Below are 23,180 nucleotides of genomic sequence, written 5' to 3' on the forward strand. Positions count from 1 at the left end.
TATATTAGTGGCGTCCTTTTTCTTTTTTTTTACTTCACGTCTCTTCTTAAGAGTGAAAGAAAAAAAGAAAATTTGCTCCATCTTGTTCTTCTCCTTGACCATCTCCATCTTGGGGTTTTTTTCTTCATATTTTTTTTAATGGGTAAAGAAAAGAATTAGATTTTATAAGCCTTTTCCTCATGGAAATAGACTGGTCGCTCACCATTGTGCTGTGAATTATAATTCAAGATATAGACAAGGGCTAGTCTATTGCATGTTAATATGGACCCAAGCCTTGTTGAAAAAGGATAATCAAATATAGGATTGAAGCTGAGAAGATGGAGCAAATCCAAGATGATGACTAATTGGTTACTTCCAATTACGTAAATTTTTTAATTGGAAATTTTATTTTTGACGATTTTTTTTTTTTTTTTGCATAAACTGAGGAGATGGAGTAAATTTTCTTTCGCAAAATCTTTTAATTGGAAAAAATAGCCTTTTTTAAATTGTATCAATGAAAACAACTTAATTTTGACTGGATTGTATCAGGTAAAAAAAAAATATAACACAAGCACATACGGGGAATGCACCTGCGGGAACAAAACCCTATTCCTTTACCCTGCTCTCTATATCCATCGGTCCATTAGTTCTCAACCAAACACTTAACCAGATGGAGGTAAGGTTGGAAGTGGAAAGCGACTCTCCAAATAGAGTCCTGTGGGCTAAAAAGATTCACGGCATTCTGTGGAGAATAGCCAATCTATTGGATGAGATAAAATATCTTTGTTTATGGGGAAACCTTTACCCCCTAAGTGCACTTGTAATCCTTTCTTACTGTTTTAATAAATTGTTACATTTCTAAAAAAAAAAAAAAAAGGGGGGTCTTAAGCAAACACAACAGAAAACTTGACATTCTGCAATCTTGAGCGTTGCAGCACGTTTCCTAGGTTGAAGAAGATATTCAATTACATTTAAGAAAACCCAGAAAAGAAAAATGCATAAATCCGAACATGAATTAAAGAGAAGGGAAAAAAAATCAATAATTTCAATCATGAAGAGATAATTGTGACATGCATGAAGAAACATGAATGATGGTGAGTCTCTCTTATTCATAGGGTTACAGGAAGAGAGACATTATTCTACATTTTGTATTTCAAGCTTTATTTTCTAGTAGTGCAAGTAATCTGCCTGTGAAAACCCACTTATTCACCGAAATCGGATCACAATGCTGCAAAAAAGGGTCCACTGATTGTTCAGTGTGATCTCTTTTGTGCTATTCAAGACTTAAAGCAGAATTTCCCCGGCTCGGGATAGTTCATCTCCGATTGGTCGGCCTTCTCTATTCTGAATCCCCTCATCCTCACTTCCTCAGAATAAGAGCTATCTTTGTAATCAACAGGTTCGAGTGTCCACCCCTTGTTTTGAACACAACCGCTGACTTTCACCTGTGAAATCCAATATTAGGCAATGCCATGATTTGTCAAAAACTGTACCTGAATTGTATGATTAACACAAAAATAGAGAAACTTATGATTTCATGCTTGTTAGAGTTTGCAAGTTAATTTGATATTTTGGCTAGAAGGGAAATGAAATAGAACTGTATTTAACATAATCCAGCTCATTTATTTCCTCGCACATTATAAATCTAGTAAGTGAGATCAATATGACAAGTTGACTAGAATTTGTAAGTGGAATGTTAGAATCTTGTTTACAAGGCTGATTTATTTTTCCATTTGCCATATTTTTTAGTCTTATTTATTTGTATCTTTATTAGTTTTTCAGTCTTATTTTACTTATGATTTGATTCAATTCAGCCTATTATCTACAGCCCAACTTGATATTCCGAACTTTGATCATGTTGAATACCTCTGCATCTTCAACCAAGTTTATCACAAGCGCTCCATCCAAGGAGAGGCCCTCAAAAGACACGTTCCGACCCTTGACAACCATGGTGGACCTCTGAGATATAGAGCAACTGCCACCCACTTTTCTTTTCACATCTGAGAAGGTCATCGCCCATTTAGGATTCCATGCGATACGAGGCCACACTTCCACTTCTTGTCCATTGAAGACCTGACGTACAGGATCAGCTACCTGGACACCAACCTGGCAAACAAAAAACAATTTTGAACTGGGAAGCAGAGCATATGTGAATGCTTCATAAAGAGAGAAGAAACAGTTTGATCAAGAAACAAAAAAAAGAAAGAGGAGCATTTTTTACTCATCAAGATTCCCAGTACAAGATGTTTAGAAATTAGAAACATGAGACAAAAATTTTGAAAAGAAAACCAACCTTGGTTGCTGATGAAAAACCATGTGGTTATTTATCAAAACCAATTGTTTTTTTTTATAATGGAACAATAAAAAGTAATTGAAATAATATTTCTTACAAACATAAAAACTAAAAAGTGAAATAATCATAATATTCTCACTCAAGCTACTAAGGTAATTACTGCAAGATATGAGCCCCTCTTTGCCAGAGGTTGCAAAACTACTACGAGGTAGCGGAGCAACTGAATGACAAAGCCAGATGATAACACCTTGTTTTAGAATTAAAAATTCATGAATAAAAGGGTGGACCCAATTAGGAGCATTTTTTACTCCTCAAGATCTCCAATACAGGATACTTATGAGTCAACCATTTGTGGATGAAACCAGCTGTTGAACAGCAACAATACATTCAAAAACATGAATATTAGGTTCTTTAGGAGCAACTGTGAAAATAAGCTTTGCGAACTATAAAAGCACAAGGAACTTGAAACATAATGACATAAGAGAGGGGTCGTTTGAATTTGTATAAGATGTGACCACGTCAAGTCAAAGTAGCCAATTTTTTTCCTTTTTTGTAAAAAGTAAATGTTGCAAGTTTGAATTTGCATAAGACGTGAGAATGTGAAGGAGCCACTTTTTGTTTGCAAGATTAGATGATTTTCAACTTCCCACTCTTTCATATGTATGAAGGTCTTATCCTTCAAATTGAGTGGCTTTAAAAGAAAATAAATTAGCATGTCTTAATTCAAAACTGCATAAAAATACCTCAATAATGTCATTCCTATATGTTATGACAACAGACTAAAGCAACTACCTTTCTAAAAATTAGGCTGTTTGCCCTGTAGATAGCCATTTCTCCACTAGTTGCACTGTGGTATGGATTTCCCTTTGGTACCTGCAATGGAATAAGAAGCTAAAAGTTAAAATTATCATTAGGGTTGTACATTGAGTACAAAAGAACGCCCACAATCAAGACCGGAAACCAGAGACAAGACAGTGGTAACATTGATTTTACATGTGATTACTTAGAACATAATTTAATGGATCATTCCAGAACCTCTTTTAAACAGTTTGCAGATAGGGATAATTGAAATATTTAAATAGTTTCATAGCTTCTGCTATCTAAAAGGAGGTGTAGCATGGATTGCTGGGGTGTGCTGGAGCATATTGTAACAATCATTCCAGATTAGAATAAATAGTGACTTTCCATAGGTTTACTGCACACAAACTGGAAAACAACAAAATAAGAGAGAAAGAAGAACATGTCAAATCAATCTATAGACTGGAAAGTGACTTGTTCACACTGTCCAACAAGTAAATGAATATCTATCTAAAGTTGAAAGCTTAAAGATTCTGAAAAAAGTAAAATGAACTTTATTCAACAATAATGATTTCCGTCTGAAACACTTTAAAATATTTCAGATAAATTTTTTGTTCTTTATATATATATTCAGACTACAATGTTGGATAAAAAGAAATAGGATATATGTATGAAAATAAATGTGGACACCTTGTCCCTGCAGTGTGTACGCTGTTGTTTTATTTTAATAAAATCGTTAGCATTAAAAAAGAGTGCAAGTAAAAACAAACAAATTTAGATAAATGCACCGTATCTGATAACTTAATGTATTGCCACACACACCAGCGCTATTAGAATCTTGGCATCTTAAAATTTATTCAACCAAATCCAATATTCTCCTAAAATTTAAGTAAAATATTTCCACATGAATTTTATCCATCAGTTTCTCAGAGGACAAGAAGCGTATCTTATACTTAATTAAATGAAGTGTTAAGAGTTTCTTTTCAGATTATATTTACTTACCAAACAAGTTAATAACATAAAGCTAGCTCTAAATGATATTTATAGTATATTCTAAAGGAAAAAGATGTACCTTTGCAGCATCCTCAGGGTTGTTCTTCACAGGTGCATAAGCAAGCCATATATCCATTACCTACAGGTAGCAGGTGCTAGTTGTTAATGACTTCAAGATTTACAGTTGAGAAAAAATTGCAGAAAAACTTTAAAAACTGGAGTAAAATCCACAAAAATCTTTGAAAGATGAAATATCAAATCATAGAATCGCAGGCAAAACTTATCCTTGCATCACCATTTGCTACATTTGCCCCTGTTCGTTTTAGATTATGACAAACGATTGTGTGTCCACAACCTATTATTGGACTAAAAATTACATTAAATTTTGAGTCCAATAATAGGTTGTGGTTGAGTCCAATAATAGGTTGTGGACAGACAATTGGTTGTCATAATCTAAAACGAACAGGGTGTTAGTAACATCCAGTGGAGAGTTCTATTTGTGATTGTGGAGACAGTGGTAACGTCAATCTCTGTTTGCATGCTAAGGCCCTGTTCGTTTGAGATTGTGGCAACCAATTGTCACCTCCCAATCATTATTAGACTCAAAATTTAATGTAATTTTGAGTCGAAGGGTGGCAATCGTTTGTCATAATCCCAAACGAATAGGACATAAGCAATAAGCATATACGCATACATCTTAATCAGCACCAAGAAGAAAATTTATTAAGAAAAGGGGATAAGGAAAAAAAACCAAGTATTAGATGAACACCAAGGAGAACATATGATTCCACAAAGAGTTGGGTCATTTTGCCAATGTGATAGCATAAAATACAAGTAGACGCGATTAATTACTAAATCAGCATCAACAATCATATAACTGAACAATTCATAGTAGAAGTTGGATTCAAGTTTATTCAAGTTTATAAGGGATCAAGGTATATCAATATCGATGGGGATCATCCTTCACAAAAATAGAAAAGGGGCTAAATATGATAATTTGGCCCAAATGCTTTAGTTTCTTTTTCCTTTGTTTGCAGGGGTATAATTGTCTTTTGGGATTTTAATTTTAATTTAATTGGGATGGGATGGGTTTTAGTCAGGGTTTACTATTCCTGTGACACTATTCATGCATCGCTAGTCACACAACACAACTCACTAGGCACTAGTCATCCACATTTTAGTTTGGGATTTGCTAGGCCATTCATAGAAAGCCATTTTGTGGCTCGGTTTTTCAGGAGAGAACAGGCACCTCATATGAATTAAATGAATAACTGAATAAGATAAAGTCTGCTACGAGGTGGCTGTTATCTCCTTAAAAACCAACCCGCAAAAAGGCTTTCTGTGAAATTGTCTAGCAAGCCCCTTTTACTTTTTATTTTCATGAGTTTTATGTGGAAACTTTTCCAGGAATTAGGTTTTACTTGTTTGAGTTAAAGAGGGCCTACATGAAGGTTTTATATTGTTTAGAACTCTCTCTCTCTCTCTCTCTCTCTCTCATGCGACAGCCGGTCCGTGAAATGCCTTCTGTGATGGTCCCTGGCAAATCCCTTATATATATATATATATATATATATATAGGCCTTTGGCCATTCCTTTGGTTATTAATGAAATGGAGAATTGAATTTTCGAGAGCCTTGCAGCCATTTCTATTGTCATGTGGATTAATGGCATCGATCAAGGGAGGATTCCATTGATAAATAAACGGCCCTCTAGGTGGATTCTATTGATTCGGCGTGCTTCTTCTCTACGTGGATTCTTCCGAAGTGGATCATTTGGCAACACTTCAACCTTTTTATCTTAGTTTTTTCTTATCATACAGTGTATCTTTCAATATAAGTTTTGCTTGTTTTGTGCTCAGGATCATTAGGTCCATTTTATCATCATATATTTTCCTTTCTACAGCCCCACGGAGGTGGATGATTCTAGGGTCCTTCCCATCTTCATAAATCAACAAGCTTTCTCTTTTTATTGTTTGAAACAAGTGCTGTTAATATTATCTTTATAGTATTCCAGTCGTACATTCTAGTTTGTTAAGCTAGTATTACTTGTTTCTTGAAATACACAGTTAAATTTAATCTTCCCATCGAACAGTCCATCCTTAGACTAAATTCTGCTGATTTCTAAACAATTTCCTTCAATATCTGTAATTTCAGCATATCCCTAGAACTTTTCTTGAATTGTGTCACCCTTCCCATAGGCCATAGCCTGTCCCACATCAAATATGGTCACAGCAACTTTGTAATAAATACATCTGCAACCAGACTACTAAGATTCTCAACTGGCAGTCCATTGCAAAAGAAACATCATCCATTACGTGACTCACCATGACTAAAATCCCCAACTTACGCATATCATTCCCCAAAATTCCTACATCTTGAGGGTTCATGAATTTTGAGCACATTATTAGTGAGATGTACAGATCTTTCAGAAATATTACAGTCTGATGGTGGCAAAAGATCTCTCTCATCGCAGCCCAATATGGATCGGATTGGACTTAACATTCACAATCAATGCTATTGGCAATAATGGCAGGGTTCCGTGGAATGCCCCATTCGTTAAAGACAAAATTTTGAAGATGTTGCTTGATCGTCCACGGAGGATCACTCACGTATAAAGCAAAGAAAACTGATCGGCAGATTGGTAGGCTAACAAGGGTTCCTCAACTTGTAATTTCAATATCTCTAGTACTTAGACAGACTATTATTTGAAGATGATGGCAAGATCGATCTCTCTCTCTCTCTCACTGCTCAATATAGATCGAATTGGACCCAACCTTCACAGTCAATGCTATTGGCAAGAATTGCATGATTCTGTGGAATGCCCCATTCGTTAAAGGAAAATTTTTGTAGCTATGGCACGAGCATCCATGGATGATCACTCACATATATAGCAAAGAAAAACTGATCGGCAGATTGGTTGGCTAGTAACGGTTCCTCAACATGTAATTTCAATATCTCTCCTACTTAGAAAGACCATTGTTTGAAGATGATGCCCTGGCATTCATCAGTGCCCATTTAATTAGGCTGTTCTCTGCTTCTCGTACCTTTTCTTTTTCTTTGTTTGTGATATGTCTTCATCTCCTGCTATTGTTATATCACTACGGGTGTAAACGAGCCGAGCCGAGCCGAGCTTGGCCCAGCTCGGCTCGGCTCGTTAAGCTCAAAAGCTCGGCTCGGGCTCGAACCAGGCTCGAGCTCAGCTCGGCTCGGCCAGGCTCGCGAGCCTTACCGAGCTCGGGTTATATTAAGGGTAATGATATATTCACACCCCTCATCTTCCCTGGACAACCCTATCTAGTGTAATTTGACTACTCTTTTTACACCACGGGGGGTGGTCTCTAAGCAACAAATGGGGTTCCAAAAATGAAGTGATATATTTTGCCTCCCCCTTTCACTCCCTGGACAACCCTCCCTTTTAGTGTATATATTAATATATAATATATATTTAAATATATTAAATCCTTAACGAGCCGAGCCGAGCCGAGCCTGGCCTAGCTCGGACTCGGCTCGTTAAGCTTAACAAGCCTGACCAGCCGGCTCGGCTCTGCTCGGCTCGGCTCGTTAAGGATTTGAGTCGAGCTTGAGCCGAGCTTTTACCTAGCCGAGCTCGAGCAAGCTTCCGAGCCCGAGCCAAAATTGACACCCTAATATATCACCTTTTTAATAATAACTTCTTGCTTACCCAACAAAAAAAAGGTACACATCAACATGAGCTGCCAGTAAAAAGATGATACCATACAAATGCAATTCCCCTGCTCCAGTATGCAATTTGGCCTAAGTACTCATTTTTTTTAAAAAAGGCAATTCTAATACTAATAACATTTTTAGAATTACTAATGGGACGAACTACCTAGAAACAGAACCAGAAATTATGTCCATAAGCCAAACGACGCCAAGGTATTGATTAATGCAGAATTTGTAGTTTGTATTGGGTTAGTTCATTTGAGATAATATTTTAGTGTACAATGGAAAATATACGATTAGTAATCCATTTTGTGATTTAAAATTCATAATTTCTAACATAATATTATATAATCATTTGATATAATACTGAGGCACTATATCCAATTACTGTAAGGTGTAACTGACTAGGATCTATTTCAGTTGCTTTGTCACATGGTATTAATGTAAATCGTCTATTATGTGTTAGATGGGTTGTAAAGTAACATGCGGATATCTTCTTTCAGTGAAGTGTGCAGACACTATATAAGACAATACAAATTTCCATTACCCAAATCCAACTATTATTTAGAAGATAGATAATTATGTTAAAATTTGGGAAGTGATTTTTACGCTACTTTTGATCACCAGGAACACCGAGCACCAGTGTACGTGGCAATCAAACCCACTGGATTCTTCTGACGTAAAGTACATTAGCCCCCCCCCCCCCCCCCCCACCCACCCCCCCCCCCCCCCCCTTAGTCATTGATACACTGGAAATGGGAGTCCCTAGTAATAAAAAGGGGTGTAAATATCACTTCCCTAAAATTTTAATGTGTCGGAGTTACTAATTTAAATAATACTTTTTTTTTTTATGACGAAGGGTGTCCCCACCCCCTTCGGGCGTGATTTAAATAATACTATTAACTACAAGAAATGTGACAAATGAAAATAAATTTTACTATAGATAATTATGATAAAATTTTAATGTGTCGGAGTTACTAATTTAAATAATACTTTTAACTGCAAGAAATGTGTCAAACGAAAATAAATTTTAATTTTTAAAGCTTGATGATTTCAATTTATACTCTTGTGTCATTTTCTGCCATATGCACGGGTATTATACCAAATTTTATTTACTTGGTATAAGAAAAATAGATACTGTTTAGTTGCTTTTCTATATCATGTGTTGTTAATTTATACATATAATAATAGTGTTCAAATTCTTTGCAGTGGCAGGCAGCTCAATATGACAAGCTTATGCGTTAGGTATAACACCAACATGTTTAGATTCAACTTTACATATGTTATACAAACTCTACTTCAAACCTAGCCTATTTGAACTCAATCAAATCTAGCATATTTTGTGATAATGCTAGTAATTTGAACAACCTAATATGGCATTGAAAGGAAAATTGATTTCAACCTAGAAGAATCATAAAAATGAGAATAAGAAACTTTTCAAGTTTTATCGTCACATGCTTTTCTTAGATATTTGGTTCGCATAGATCTGCTAATAAAGGGAGCTGATATTTACGCCCCTCTTAATTCTGCGGACACCCACTTTCACACTCTCAAACCGGCTAAAATTGGTTGCAAGTTACAATGAAAGAATTGTTCCAAACATGACCAAAATGCCCTTTCAACTGAACCCCCTCCTATCTCTCTCGCGCTTCCAAATCCCACAACCCTCAGCTTCTCCTCTGCATCACGTCTCTCGCTGCAAAGCTTCAAGGTCTCTCTCTACAAAGAAATAAAATTTCAGAATCTCTCAGTCGCTATTATTATATTCCAGAATCTTTTAGCCTATCCTCTCTCACACTCTCCTCTCTATCAATCAACCCAAAGCTCCCTCTACCTTGATCAACGACTTCACAAAATTCTGTCACCCAAGGGTCCTCCCCATGGCCATCAACGCCATAAAATCCCTCCAAAACCACATAATTCGTGCACACAGGCGTAATCACATTACTGGGAACTCATCAAATGTTGCATCCAAATAGAGCAATTGAACAAGGGAAACTCGTCCATCAACACCTTTTCTCACATGGGTTCAAACCAAAATCCTTTATAATCAACAATCTCATGAACATGTACATGAAGTTAGGTCTAAAAGAGGAAGGACGCCAACTGTTTGAAAAAATGTCTGAATCGTAATGCCATTTCTCGGACCACAATGATTTCAACTTAGACTAATCCTACTGTGGAGAAGGATGGATTGAGGACCATTCAATAGAGCCGTTGCAGTATAATTGTGAGATGGGGAGATTTAATCGTTTAGAGTTTGATCACAGGAACATTTGCTAAGAACAGTAATGATGTTGGAGCTCTCGATCTCTTTAAGCATATGAGGGGTGGTTTTTGAGCAAATAAGGTACACTAACGAGTGTTTTAAGAGCTTCTACAGGTGTAGTGCTTTTGGAAATTGGCAGACAATTACATGCTCAAGTGATGAAATTTGGGAGAGAATTTATGCTTGACAATGCACTTTTGGATAGATATTGCAAATGTGAGGTTGTGGAGGAGGCGAATTTGGCATTCGAGCAGATTCTGGAGAGAGGAGCAGCGGTTTACAGATTTAGTCATTCAGATGGTGCGAGAGAGAGAGAGCAACAGGGGTTTCATTGAAAGGGCATTCTTGTCATTTTAAAAGTACCCTTTTTGTTGTAACTTGCAACCGATTAATGCCGGTCAGGGGGTTTAAATGCGGGTGTCCGCAGAATCAAAAGGGGCGTAAATATCAGCTCCCGCTAATAAAACAGTATGTGAACCAAAAGACATGAAAATGATTATTTCATCTGATATGACACAAAAGACAGGGTTCAAAACTATTATCATAAGCATAAGATTTTATGAAGCTTTTACTTACTGTGAATCCAACCCTTGCCGATGGAGGCAGCGTTTTTGGATAATCTTGCATCATACACTCCAATCGGGTTGAGGACTTAAATGATGTCCTGCTAGAATCTTTGTATCTGAGACAAGTGACAAAAATGTAAATAATAACTACTAGATATGGTAAATAATAATCAAAGGAAACATAGTTTCTAAGGCAGTATGCATTATGCATATCTTATCATGCACTTGTAAGAGAAAAGAGAATAGAAACATGAAATAAATTGCATTATCATGTGTCATCAACAATTCCCAAAATGATAAGAAGAAAATAGGATATAGTAGCTCAGATATGTCTCACAGGCCGAAGGTTACAATTTCATCATTGTCTTTTCCTTTTTTATCTCTTTTTTGTGAACTTAGGATTAACTAGAGAGCTGAAGGTTGAAAGATTGAGAAGACATTGCATGTTTCGTTGGATATAAGACCCGGATCCAAGCGGCCTTTGCTCAGTCAAATCACTATTTAGGTTCTTGGGCTACCCCATGGATATTTCTTTCCCCTGGCAGAGGATTTAGAGACTCCTATTCCGTCCACAAGTTCAGGCTTTCTATTGGAAGATGATTCTTAGCAGAATCAACACTCACGACAGTCTGAACGATCGACACCTTCACTTGGCGAACATATGCTATCTTTGCGCAATGGACGAAAAATTCATTGCACATCTTTTCATTATTCGCAGGGTGGCCTCACTCATTTGGGAACAGATGCTCAGATGGTTTGAGATCAGCTGGGTTTTCCCTAATTTGATCCAAGATTTGATTTGCAGCTGGCGGGTGAAGAGTCTTGGCTCTCTTGGTCTAATCCTCAAGCAACTTACACCATTTGTTGTCTTATGAAACATTTGGATGGAGAGGAATTCTCAAATTTTTTATGATTAAGGCTCAATCATTAATTGGATGGCATGGTGATGGGATCATCCTAGGGCTCATCCTCTAAATTTTAAGTGTCTTTTAGGTATTTCTAAGTCCCTTCAGTTATAGGAGAGGTACCATGGTCTTTTCCCATCAAAATCACTTGAGGCCCGTTTGGATACCTAATAATTTGTATTTGGATTTGGAATTGAGTTTTGAATACAAAATGAATAAATCTGCCAGCTCATGTTGAGGGAGACAGAGAAGGAAGGGGGTACTTCCTTCCTACTGGAGGGGAGATGTTGAGGAGCAAAGAGGGTGAAGGAAACTGCCAGATCTGTGGATTTCCAATTACTTACTTCCACAGCATATCTGGAAATCTGTTCTTTTGCACTGTCAGTCGCTGATTTGGAAATCCAAGGATTTGATCCGGATCCAAATCACAATGCAAAAAGGGCTGCAACTGTGAGAAATCCAAATCAAAATCTTCTCGGCATCCAAACAGGCCCTTAAGGTCTTTGAGTTTCATATGAATATGTTTTAAGGGATTTGCTAGACAATTTCGCGGAAAGCCATTTCGCGGCTGGCTTTTGCATGTGAGAACAGCCACACATGTTGACTTTTTGGCAGATTTTATATTATTCATTTAATTCATCTAAGGTAGCTGTTCTCACATGCAAAAGCCAGCTGCGAAATGGCTTTCCGCGAAATTGGCTAGCAAATCCCATGTTTAAAATAGGCCTCAAACATGTATTAGGAAAATTTTAAGTGGGGAGAGAGAGTTTTTAAGTCATTAGAGAGTATTTTAGTCCAAAAGTGTTAGGTTTTTGTTTAGGGATTTAAAATTTTAAACATGAATATTTTTTTTTTGATGCTATGCAATGATGGAATGCATATAGATTTGAAGCTTTTTCTCTCTTGTGTGGATGTGATGCCTTTGCTTCAAATTATATCAGTTTTCTGTCCCTAAACTCATCTCTCTCTCTCTCTCTTCTAGTCCATCTTTGTCTTCTTCCATCCTCCCTTCATCTCTTTCTCCACATTCCTATTTCATATCTTTACTTGTTTGTCTCGTTCTTTCCCTATTCCTCTCCCTTTTTATATCCTTTTCACCTCCACCTTCAATTGGAGGTTCTGATACCACGAGGGTATTTGCAGGGACTGTTGAGATAAGGAAAAACGTGTAGGGTGATTTGCAGTCAATAGATATGGACTGTAGAGGGTTGTAGGATAATAGGAGGGTAGCTAACGAGGGTTAGAGGTGTAAAATAGGGCTAGGCGCAGGTTTTTGTGGGCAGGGCAGTCCACGAAGATGGACTGTGGGGACAGGGTATGGTAGCAGGTGGGGTAGGTAACGGCTGGGATAACAGATATTGAAAGATTTGACTACCTTATTCAAAAAAAAAAAAAAGATATTGAAAGAGAATGGAGAATGGACGGAGTTGAGGTCCTGGGCAAGCAGGGAATGGGTTTCAGAGTTTATCTTGGGTCTGAAAAAATAGGCTGAGGTTACAGCCTTACAGGTCAAGGACTGTTGCAGAATAAAATTTCTGTAACTGAAAATTATCTATCACAGATAATTTAATCTACAAGAAAGGGTTGTAACAGGTTTCAAAACAGATCTATGGGATAATTAAATTTGATCAATGGGATAATTAAGTTTGATACTGGGTGGAAATATGGGTTTGATTCAGGCTTACGATCTGGTCGTTTCGGATTCGGTTTCGGTTTCGGTGAGGATGGAAACAGAAACATTTCGGTCATTTCGTATCTGTTTCGGTGGAAATTTAAAACCATGCCTCATGGTTCTTCAATTAGAATATGAAGTATACGGCAAATTTTGATCTAACATGTGATTTATAGTTTATATTAATTTCAGCAATGGTTTCACTAATTTTTCATGTTTTGTATATGCAGATAGCCTCATTGTCCATAAAGAAAAGATACATCATGAGATAATGTTTGTTATTAGTAGGAACTATTAAGATTTTTGGCTATAAAACAGGTGCAGGCTATCATACACTACAGGACCATCTTTACAATGAAAAAAGAACAAGAAAAAGGATCCGATGTTGGATGACTGGAACATAGATGAGCATTACTTAGGGTTAACAAACTCCGTAATGGCACCTCGTGTTTTTGCGACCTCATTGATGTATGAATCTAGTTCCAAAATCAACTGCACAAAAAAATACAAACAGATAAGTCAATTTTCCACCATAAAAGTGCTTATAAAAACCATGTCATTAATATCATGAAAAAAAACCTTTCAAAGAATATCGATTATTAGTTCATTGTTGCACTAAGCAAAATCACTATTAGGGTGGTTTTCATGGCATTGGTAGCAGCTAACTTGTCAACAAAAGAAAGATGAGGATAAAATAGAATATTAAATGACACATAGTCCACAGATTTTGTCTTATTCATTTAATTCTTCTGAGGTGGCTGCTCCCACATGCAACAACCGGCCCAGGAAATGCCTCCTACGATGGTCCGTAGCAAATTCCCACGCGCGCACACACACACATATATGAATCTTACGATTTATGATCAGGAAAGATTCGACCCATATTACGATATTCGATTCTAATTTTCAAAACATCGCTTCTAGGACCATATGTTCAACCCAGTTCTAGAACATTGAAAGCTGGAAGAAGACCACATGATTTGGAAAGACAATAACGTGAACACTCTTTCAAAGGATGACTCTTGAATCTAATGACATGTAAAGGATGGAAAATCAACAGATTCAAAACATCGTGCTGATTCTTGTGTTCCATTTGAACAGTTCTAGAACTTTCAATCATTTCTAAAACAAGCATAAGAAGATGGATATGCAGATTTGAAGAACTCAAACCCAGTATTTTATTGAGAACTTAAAATTATAGACCAAACTAAATCAATCCATGACAGCTCAAAAAAGCAAAATTAAAAGAAAAATCTAATCAACGAGTCATTCCATTGTTCACTAATATGCTATTTGTAGTGCCAAAGAATGAGCGAAGGAATAAATATCTGTTACGGGGAAGTATTTAACCAAATTCCTAGTCACACTAAATGTGGTTTCAAAGATGGATAAAAAAACAAAAATCCAAGTTAGATGCATGCCTGGTTTATATTTCCGGGGAAAGGAGAAAAGCCTGTTTCACAATTCACATCTCCCTCAGGATATCCAGTCGCCCTAAGCAGAGGATCAAGCTGATTGTACTCCACATTAATCACCATTGTCCTCCCTGAGCCAAACATATGCAATTCAGTATTATGAATAAGGTACGAACCAAATGGCTTAATGGAATATCACATAAACAATACTGAAAAGCTATCTTAAAAGCCTGGTTTATTACGAAGAATAGGAGCATAAATATCTCTATAACCAGAAAATAAAAAAACTGATACAAAAAAAGAAAAGAAAATATAGGTGTTCTCTAGCTTGTAAGCGGATGAGCACATTTTGGGAATCAACTGCATCCATTAAAAAAAACACAGAAACTGTACTTGACTGGTAACAACTGTACTTGGCCACATCGGCCATTGGGCTTCGTCCCTTCCATAAAAAAATTCATTATCATTGAAAAAAAAAGAAAAGAAGCTGGAGACGGGTAACAATGGAAAGAAAAAACCCAAAATCTACATTAGATTATGGAGAAAACAATCCAAGAGATAAGGTGGTGCTAACATAGGCCTTTAAGTGCTAGTATATCTCCCAATATGTGCCAATAGCCATGCAACCATATGAAACAATTAAATACCTTCATAACTCAAAATGTGGCATGAAAGATTAGACCATGTAATCTTGAACCCTAGTCCCTTGAACAAAGTTGAAAAAGGCACAACTCAAGGTGGTATCATTAATTTCCCATATTAATGCGGTGAAATGTCAGAGATATCCTTGAACAAGACATGTTCCTAGAACTGAGGACCATAATGAAATTCTTATGTATATATATATATATATATATATATATATATATATATATAAAACACTTCCAAAACGGATGTCCATTTGGAAAATAAAGATGAAAGTGAAAATGACCACCAATTTGGTCATTTTCACACTATTTAGAGCACTCTTCCTTGTCTTCTTGCGCATGTGTCATGAAGAGGGTCTCATCTTTTTCTTCAAAATGGATTTCCATTTTGCCATGCTCAGGCAATAAGAATCTTTATATATATATCCCTCCATCAACTAGTTTATAGAAGCAAGCGTAAAAACGACCAGAAACCAATATGAGAGTTCCTTGATAATTATTTTCCCAACAAAATCCAATTGGAATGTTAAAAAGATAAAGAACATGTATTAAGAAAGCAGAATGCTATTGAATCAATTACCATCAGCATGAGTAAGCTTGGTGATTCCCCCGATAGCTTCTTTTGCTTTGCGAGGAACCGCAAGAGAATTCACATGGTACTTTTTAGTAGAACTAACACCCAATGAAGCAGGAATTGCCTAATACACATTAAAATGGGAAAGAAAATAATTTTATCAGAATTTTAGATCCAAACATCAAGACTCTACTAGGACAAATAAATGAAGCCACACAAAACATCACTTTCGAACCTTGAAGAGCAGCGCATTAGTATCTTGGAAAAATAGGACCCATTTCAGACCTGCATCATGCCTGGAAGGGGGTAAAATTGTAAAAAAGAGCACCATAAGCATGTCTAAGCCCACATTCATATATAACAAAAGAAGCATTCAGTAACACAATCACTTCAAATCATTGAAACCACCGAAATAAACAGCAACTTGCAGAGCAGAATAATAAGCTTACCATAACTTTAGGAGGCCACTAGAATAAAGAAGTGAATGCACATCGCCATGGCCATGAGGTTTTGTCTGTCAATGTAGAAACACAAAGAAGGTGGGAAAGGAAAAATAAAGTAAAATCCTCATGTTTAGTGTGCTTAACTGAATAACTCTGGGAGTATGACTAGAATTCTTTAAATATCGCAAAGGCAAGACCTGGATCTTATATTTGTATTGTAGGTCTACTGCAAGCCTGGCATCATTATCATCTAAGCATGCTACCTTTTCCTGGAATGGGTTTATGAAATTGAATTCGATCTTACAATTCCAGAGATTGAAGTTTCAGGAAATTTTTCATGAACAAAACATTGGTACAATCATGCAAATACCTGCTTAAGAAGTTTCACTTGTGTTGGCTTCATTCCAAAATAAGCATTTGATTCTAGAAGATCTAAAGTGCGTGCATGTGTATCATCCGATGTCATTATCACCAAAGGAATCTGAGTTTGACATTGGCCTACAAATCAAAAAAATTATCATTAGCCCAAAAACATGCACCACAAGGAGTTGTTTGGGTACAAATGAGACCAATTTCATGTGTAACTCAATTTCAGGGAAAACTGATTTACCCTCTTTGGATGACCAATTGATTTACCAGTGCCAGCTAGAGGGCCGGGCACCAATGAACATTATGAGAGAGAAGAAGAGGGGAGACACTATTCAAACAAAAAAAAGGCAGAGGAGGGGGAGGATAGAGGACAATTGAGGGTGGAAATGACAGTCAGGGAGAGAGCAGAAAAGAAGGACCCGAGTTTTACGAGTTTCAATGCGTTAAATCAATTTCAATGAACCGATTTTGAAGTTTTTAATAAATTGTACTCCTTCCGTAAATCGAATTCCAAAAAAATCGAGTGATCCAAACAGCGTAAAATCGATTTCAGGGTACATCCAGACACCCCCTCTAAAGCACATTCATGGTTTGTAAGATAAGGCTGAAGCAATACAAAATAAGAATGCCTAATGAATGACAAGGATTGGCAATCAATCAGTTAAAAAGATGAACCATTCTATTAACCAACCTTCTACCAATCTACAGCTAGCATCTTGTAGAGCGAGAATAGACTCCACATAGTGTTGTAAGAAGCACGTTCCAGTTGTTGATTCTGAAGGAAGAGCCAACTTCAATAACAGGCACGCATGGTTAGAAATAGAAGCTATGTAGAAATCAGGCAGATAAATTTGTGTCTAAGTGTTAGGGTCTACCTTAATTCCCTTGTACCCAAGACGTTCACCAAGCCCACCTGCAACAAGAACAAATGCAGCATTCCGAGCCTCTCTAATGCCAGCCTCTTCAAACATAACAAAATTATCGTCGCCAAAATTCAGAACCTCTCCTGATGGAACCTGCAACAGAAATATTTTTGCATAAGAAAATTGAAGCTCATGCATTATCTATGCCTTTAATAACATAATCAAAGATAATTGCGCATACCTTCCTTTAAATTTTAAAAAGAGTAGCAGCAGGATGCCCAGGAGGGTGCCAGGGCCATGACACCACTCTCCGGTTTGTCCTGCATTGTGGCCACACCATGCAGGTGGTCTGGCCCACATTCAGTCCGTGCAGATAGTGGCCATGCGGGCCATGGCATCCTCTCTGGGTATCCTCGTATCATTTTTCTTAAAAATAACGAATTAAAAATATCTATGAAAATTATGGTGGAACATCAGAATTGCAAATACAAACACACTACAGATGCATGAATGCATCTATGCAAAACAGAGAGCAGCAAAGAATTTAGAAACAATCATCATTACTCCATGAAATATGATCCAAGTATGGATATATGGTACAAAACATTTACATTTTCCAAATAGTACTGCACAAAGTAACACAGCTAAGATGCAAGGCATATAACTAACCATGAAGTAGAAAATCTCTGAGCTTTGGCATCTGAATGCATGTAAGCCGAAGAAGACTATTGGACCTAAGCACCCAAAACCGGTTGAAAACCTTCGAAGAAATGGTGTGCAGCTAAATTTACAACTCCCTATCAGGTTGAGGTGATACCTCATTCAAAGAAAGGAAATCTTAGCAAAAAATGGCAAATGACCAGATCAATGCAAAAGGAACCTATCATGGATGAGTTAATTGGATTCCATATATAGAAGTCTTATCAAGAGAAAGAAAGAAAAATGTATGTGTTCGATCAAGAAAGGAAAGACAAAACTGAGAAGTCCATTTGTGGTAGTCTCTAGGAGGAGTCACACTAGTCTTCTCTATTGATGCGTAAGAGACATCAAGCTGACAAGCACAAGCGACATCAAGTGTTTCAAGAAGGCGATCTTGTCATGGTGTATCTGTGAAAAGAACAGTTTCTAGTGAGTATGTACAACAAGCTCAACAAAAAGGTGGGACCATTCACCGTATTGAAGAGTGGGAGCAATGCTTATGTGATTGACTTGCTAGAGGACATGGCACTTTCAACATCTTCAACATTTTAGGTTTGTACAAGTAACCATGGTGGGGAGATTGGTGTCATGGAGGTCTAAACTCGATGTCAAGTTCTTCTCCAATCAGAGGAGAATGCTGCATGCATGAGCCATGGCCCACCAATGATTGGTATGAGTGGGTGGCATGGCCCACCAAAGGGGGATCACTAGTCTCTCAGTAGCATTAGAAAAAATTTCTCTTTTCTTTGAGTTTAGTTATTGTTTTCTCTTGGAGGTTATTCTAGCTAGACAAAAAAGCTATTGACTTATGTTAAGCAAGGGAAATGAGTGACGAGTAATTGTGTCATTTTGCCTCACTTCAATAATGGTTTTATTTTTTTTGGAAGAGAGAGAGAGAGAGAGAGAGAGAGAGAGAGAGAGAGAGAGAGAGCTTTCTTCGTGGTTTTCTCCTCCAAAATGTGGATTTGGAATGGAGCTAGGATGGATTTTGGAGGTTTTCTTCAAGTAAGTGATACCCTTATTCTCTATTCCATCTTTTCGTGATTGGGGTTCTGTTTTGCTGTTCATGTGATTTTATTCTTGTTTAATATCTTATTTGTTGCACTAAATTTGATCTTTTGGGTAGTTTTGGGAATTTTTTTAATGCACTAATCACCTTGTGATGAATTATTCAATTCTGTGATTATTTGGATATGTTCCAGCAATCATCTTGGACTGATTTAGCATTTAAACTCTTCCCAGCACTAAATCACACAGTAAGGCTTGAGGGTAAAAAAACGGTGGGAAAAAACACAAGTTCAAGAAAACAACCGGAAAAATGTAACGAAATAGGGATTTCAAAAACAAGAATGCATTCACTTACAGAAGGAGTAAATCCATCAAATGGATTCTTCCCCGCTTTTGAATCTGCTAAAAGATTTCTAGCATTTCGAATATATGACACCAAACCCCCAGGATAGCTTGAATTAAGCCGCGCTACCTGAAAGAAAACAACTGCTTGACATCAATAAGATAAATGAAAGAAAACAACTGCTTGACATCAATAAGATAAATGAAAAAGCATGAGCATATTTTCAGCAAGGAAAAATAATTTAATAGTTCAAACCAAGTGATGAAAACTCACAGCCCAGACTACAAACTCAATTAAATCCCTCAGTTTTGTCAAGGCCCACTCTTCCATGGAAGATATCAAACAAATGAGAAAAAACTGTCTCTTGAATTATGGACTTTCTGTAACACTCTTGATCTTTCAGATTTCTTCAAATTGTTACTGACCAACCAAGCCAAGTAATGTAAAGGATTGGGAAAGTCTTATGTGGATTCCGTGGTTTTGAACACTGGGTGTAACAATATTCTCATATGGACATTCAAATATCTGATCAATAAGTAACTAAGGAAACATGGAACAAACATAATAAGGAACATGATGTAGCATGAATGTGCAGTATAGTATGAAGCCATGTGGATCTGGATAGTGCTAAACTGTAATGAATTTAATTTAAGAAACATGTAAGATTCTTGTAAGAACCAAAATAAAAACTAAAACTAACAACAAACATCATGAAAATATACCTGATCGAAGAAGCCCTTTTTTTCTTCATCATCAACACCTGGCTCTAGCCAATGCACAAAAATATGACTTTGTCCCTCGTCCAACAGCATTTTTGCAAGTTCAATCTGTTAATCAAAACTCACAATGATTATGATCATTATACCAAAGTAGAACTCGACTACTAGAATCTTTTGACGCTTTATAAAGGGTGGCCCAGTGCACGAGGCTCCCGCCATTGCAGGGTCTGGGGAGGGCTAGATGTACGCAGCCTTACCCCTGCTTTGCAGAGAGGCTGTTTCCGTGACTCAAACCCGTGACCACCAGGTCACAATGGAGGTTCAACTTTTGATGCTTTATATAGATATTAATTATAAATGATGCACAAACCGTTTGAATGACATTAGATTTCTTGGTCAGTGGATATTACATGAATAAGGAAGTACTGCAACAAATTAACAATGACGCGAACAGCTTTGCATACATCATTATTCATGAACAAAAGACAATTAAGTTTTTTTAATCAAGTGAAAGCCAGATAAGAAGGAAATATACAAAACAAGCTCAGACTGGACGAGTTGTTGAACCAATTAGAAATTTGGTCATGACTTCCCAGCAGCACATTCAACGCCAAATGCTGCACTTCTTAATAAAAGGATTTGCACCCCGATTGACATGTGAAATACAACCAAAGTGGAGAGTGTGCTCAGATTAGCGATAGCTGCAGAACAGACACCAATGAGAAGACTCCCCATCCATCTTATAGGGTAGAGTGAATTACCCTCGATTCAGCCATATAAGACCCTTCCTCGGTTAGTTTTACCAAGTTACACAGCTCCATGCCTCCACCTCAATCACATCAAAAATACTAGTCCAAATGGAGAGCAAGTGAAAACAAGCAACCCTTCATGCTATTTACGTAAAGTATCAAGTTTATGTAAAGTAGAAGGTTTTCAACTGTCAAGATCATGTTGTGGGGCTTTTTTGGATAAGTATGCCAATCTATCATGATCGAGCTATTTATATAAATTTTCATGTTACATGAAGTAATCAATGCTTAAATCTTGTTTTTTCTCTTCAAAGCCAAACTTGCCTAAAAGTGAAATTGTTCCATTGACTTGGATCAAACCTACCTGACTTTCCATTTCCAAAATTGCCATGGTGAGCAGATATCATAGGATTGTTCTGACAACTAGTCATAAGGCCGATCGAGTCAAAATCATACTTCAAGTAGTAATGACGATTTATATTTTTAAAAATATCTATAATTCAGAAACAAGAAAATATCGCATATAATACAAAACTGATGGTATTATTGAGTGTATATTTGATGGAGCCAGTGCTGGGAAGTAGATAAAAATGAGAAGAGGAAGATTTTGAAGAGATAGCAACACCATAGGTGAAGAATTCACGGTACATGATGATGATGATCAAAACCAAGGTGAAGGGTTCACAGCTTATAGTGATGATCAAAACCAAGCAAGGCTGTTTAAGTGCTCACAATAAGGAAAATTTAGAACCTCAAAATGGGGATAACATAAATATAAAGATTTTATTTGTGAATAAACTGATAAAGACCTCTGGTTTTGAAAAAAAAAAAAAATCCTCTGCCAAATGCCTATTGTCGCATTCATTTAAATTGTTGATATAAAAGTAGAAAACAGAAGGCAGTTTGAATTAACAAATGGTAAGGAACGTATATACCTGATCCGAGGAAAGAATGCTGAGATTCTTCTGAAGATTGGGAGCAGAAGCAGCCCAATAGCCTTTTGGAGATCCATTGATTCTTAACTTGGAAAGGTTTTCGGCAGTTGCTCCAGATGACGCCATCCTAAAACCTAATTTCACGCCCCAAAATATGAAGAAATACAATATGGAATCTAAATGTTCTAATCTAGGGTTTAAAACCTAGCAGCAATCAAATACTCGACGAAGAGACCGGGCGAAGAACTTGAAGGAAATTATCCGATCGGAAGAAAAGAAAACCAGACGTATGATGAAAAGGGACAGAGAGAGAGAGAGAGTGTGTGTGTCTAGGGAGATTTCGAGGAAAGAATGAAAGACAAAAACAGAGGGAATAATCACACGAAGCTGTCCCGCCTTCTTTATTTGAGAACTGAGAACGAGAAGGACAGTTTGTTTGCCGTTAGATGCAGCAGCAACGTCGGTTAGGCCGTGACGTTCATTTTAAACCCTCCATAAATCGGAGGGTTTCTATAGGGTCATCCTAATCCTCCCATCCGTTCAGCTTTCCATTTTAAACCTCCACAAATCAGAGGGTTAAGATCATCTTATGGATAAGATTTTCTACGTCAGGGCCCAACGAATGGATCACCTTAAAAAAGCCTTCCAGCCTATTTTGGTAGAATGAATTCATGCCACATGTGTCTACATGCTGAGTAGGGCTGCAACTCGAGCCGGGTAAAACCCGAGCCGCATCGACCCGACCCGAAAATAACCTGGGTTGGGTTCAGGTTTCATGGGTTTCAGGTCGAGCCGGGTTGAGCATCCAAAAGCCCGCATGAATCTCAGGTCGAGCCGGGTTTGAAGGGACCCGACCCGACCCGAGTTACATAAGTTATAGTATGTACTTTTTTTTCTTCTATTGTTAGTTAAAAGTTAAAAGTGAAAACCCACGCACCCACTGTTATAGTATGTGAGTGTAATTTCTGCTTCTATGAGTTGAGCTGATTCAAGTATTTGATTCAAGTGTTATAGCATTGTTTGATTGTAATTACAACATTGCTTGATTACAGCATTGTTTGATTCAAGTGTACTGTGAGTGTAATTACATCATTGTTTGATTCAAGTGTAATGTGAGTGTAATTTCTGCTTCTATGAGTTGAGTTGCTTTGCCAAACAAGAGTTTTCCTTAAAAAATTGCGTCAATGTGAAAAAATCCGACCCGACCCGATCCGACCGGAGATTTATCATGGGTAGGGCCGGGTTTGGGAATCGTGGG

At 37.2% G+C, this 23,180-nt stretch overlaps 1 protein-coding gene across 2 annotated transcripts; it reads right to left on the reverse strand.

Annotated features, from left to right (window-relative positions):
• Positions 1–994: 994 nt before the first annotated feature.
• On the reverse strand, positions 995–22,479 carry LOC143877973 (UDP-sugar pyrophosphorylase-like). 2 transcript variants are annotated; one of them, XM_077380335.1, is made up of 17 exons: positions 21,923–22,479; positions 20,242–20,346; positions 19,532–19,648; positions 17,482–17,622; positions 17,298–17,397; positions 16,608–16,735; positions 16,435–16,506; positions 16,244–16,308; positions 16,030–16,090; positions 15,801–15,918; positions 14,580–14,704; positions 13,574–13,650; positions 10,592–10,697; positions 4,143–4,202; positions 3,065–3,145; positions 1,846–2,085; positions 995–1,424 (listed from the first exon to the last, which is right to left on the reverse strand). In XM_077380335.1, exons 1-17 carry the CDS (start codon positions 22,046–22,048, stop codon positions 1,257–1,259), a joined length of 1,890 nt encoding a protein of 629 aa, XP_077236450.1. In that variant the 5' UTR covers positions 22,049–22,479; the 3' UTR covers positions 995–1,256. The 2 variants fall into 2 exon arrangements, with proteins under 2 accessions (XP_077236450.1, XP_077236451.1); XM_077380336.1 differs by lacking the exon at positions 16,435–16,506.
• Positions 22,480–23,180: the final 701 nt, after the last annotated feature.

The sequence above is a fragment of the Tasmannia lanceolata genome, unplaced genomic scaffold (assembly GCF_043159265.1).
Source record: "Tasmannia lanceolata isolate RefF3 unplaced genomic scaffold, GAP_Taslan_0.1 ptg000005l, whole genome shotgun sequence".
NCBI classification, from domain to species: domain Eukaryota; kingdom Viridiplantae; phylum Streptophyta; class Magnoliopsida; order Canellales; family Winteraceae; genus Tasmannia; species Tasmannia lanceolata.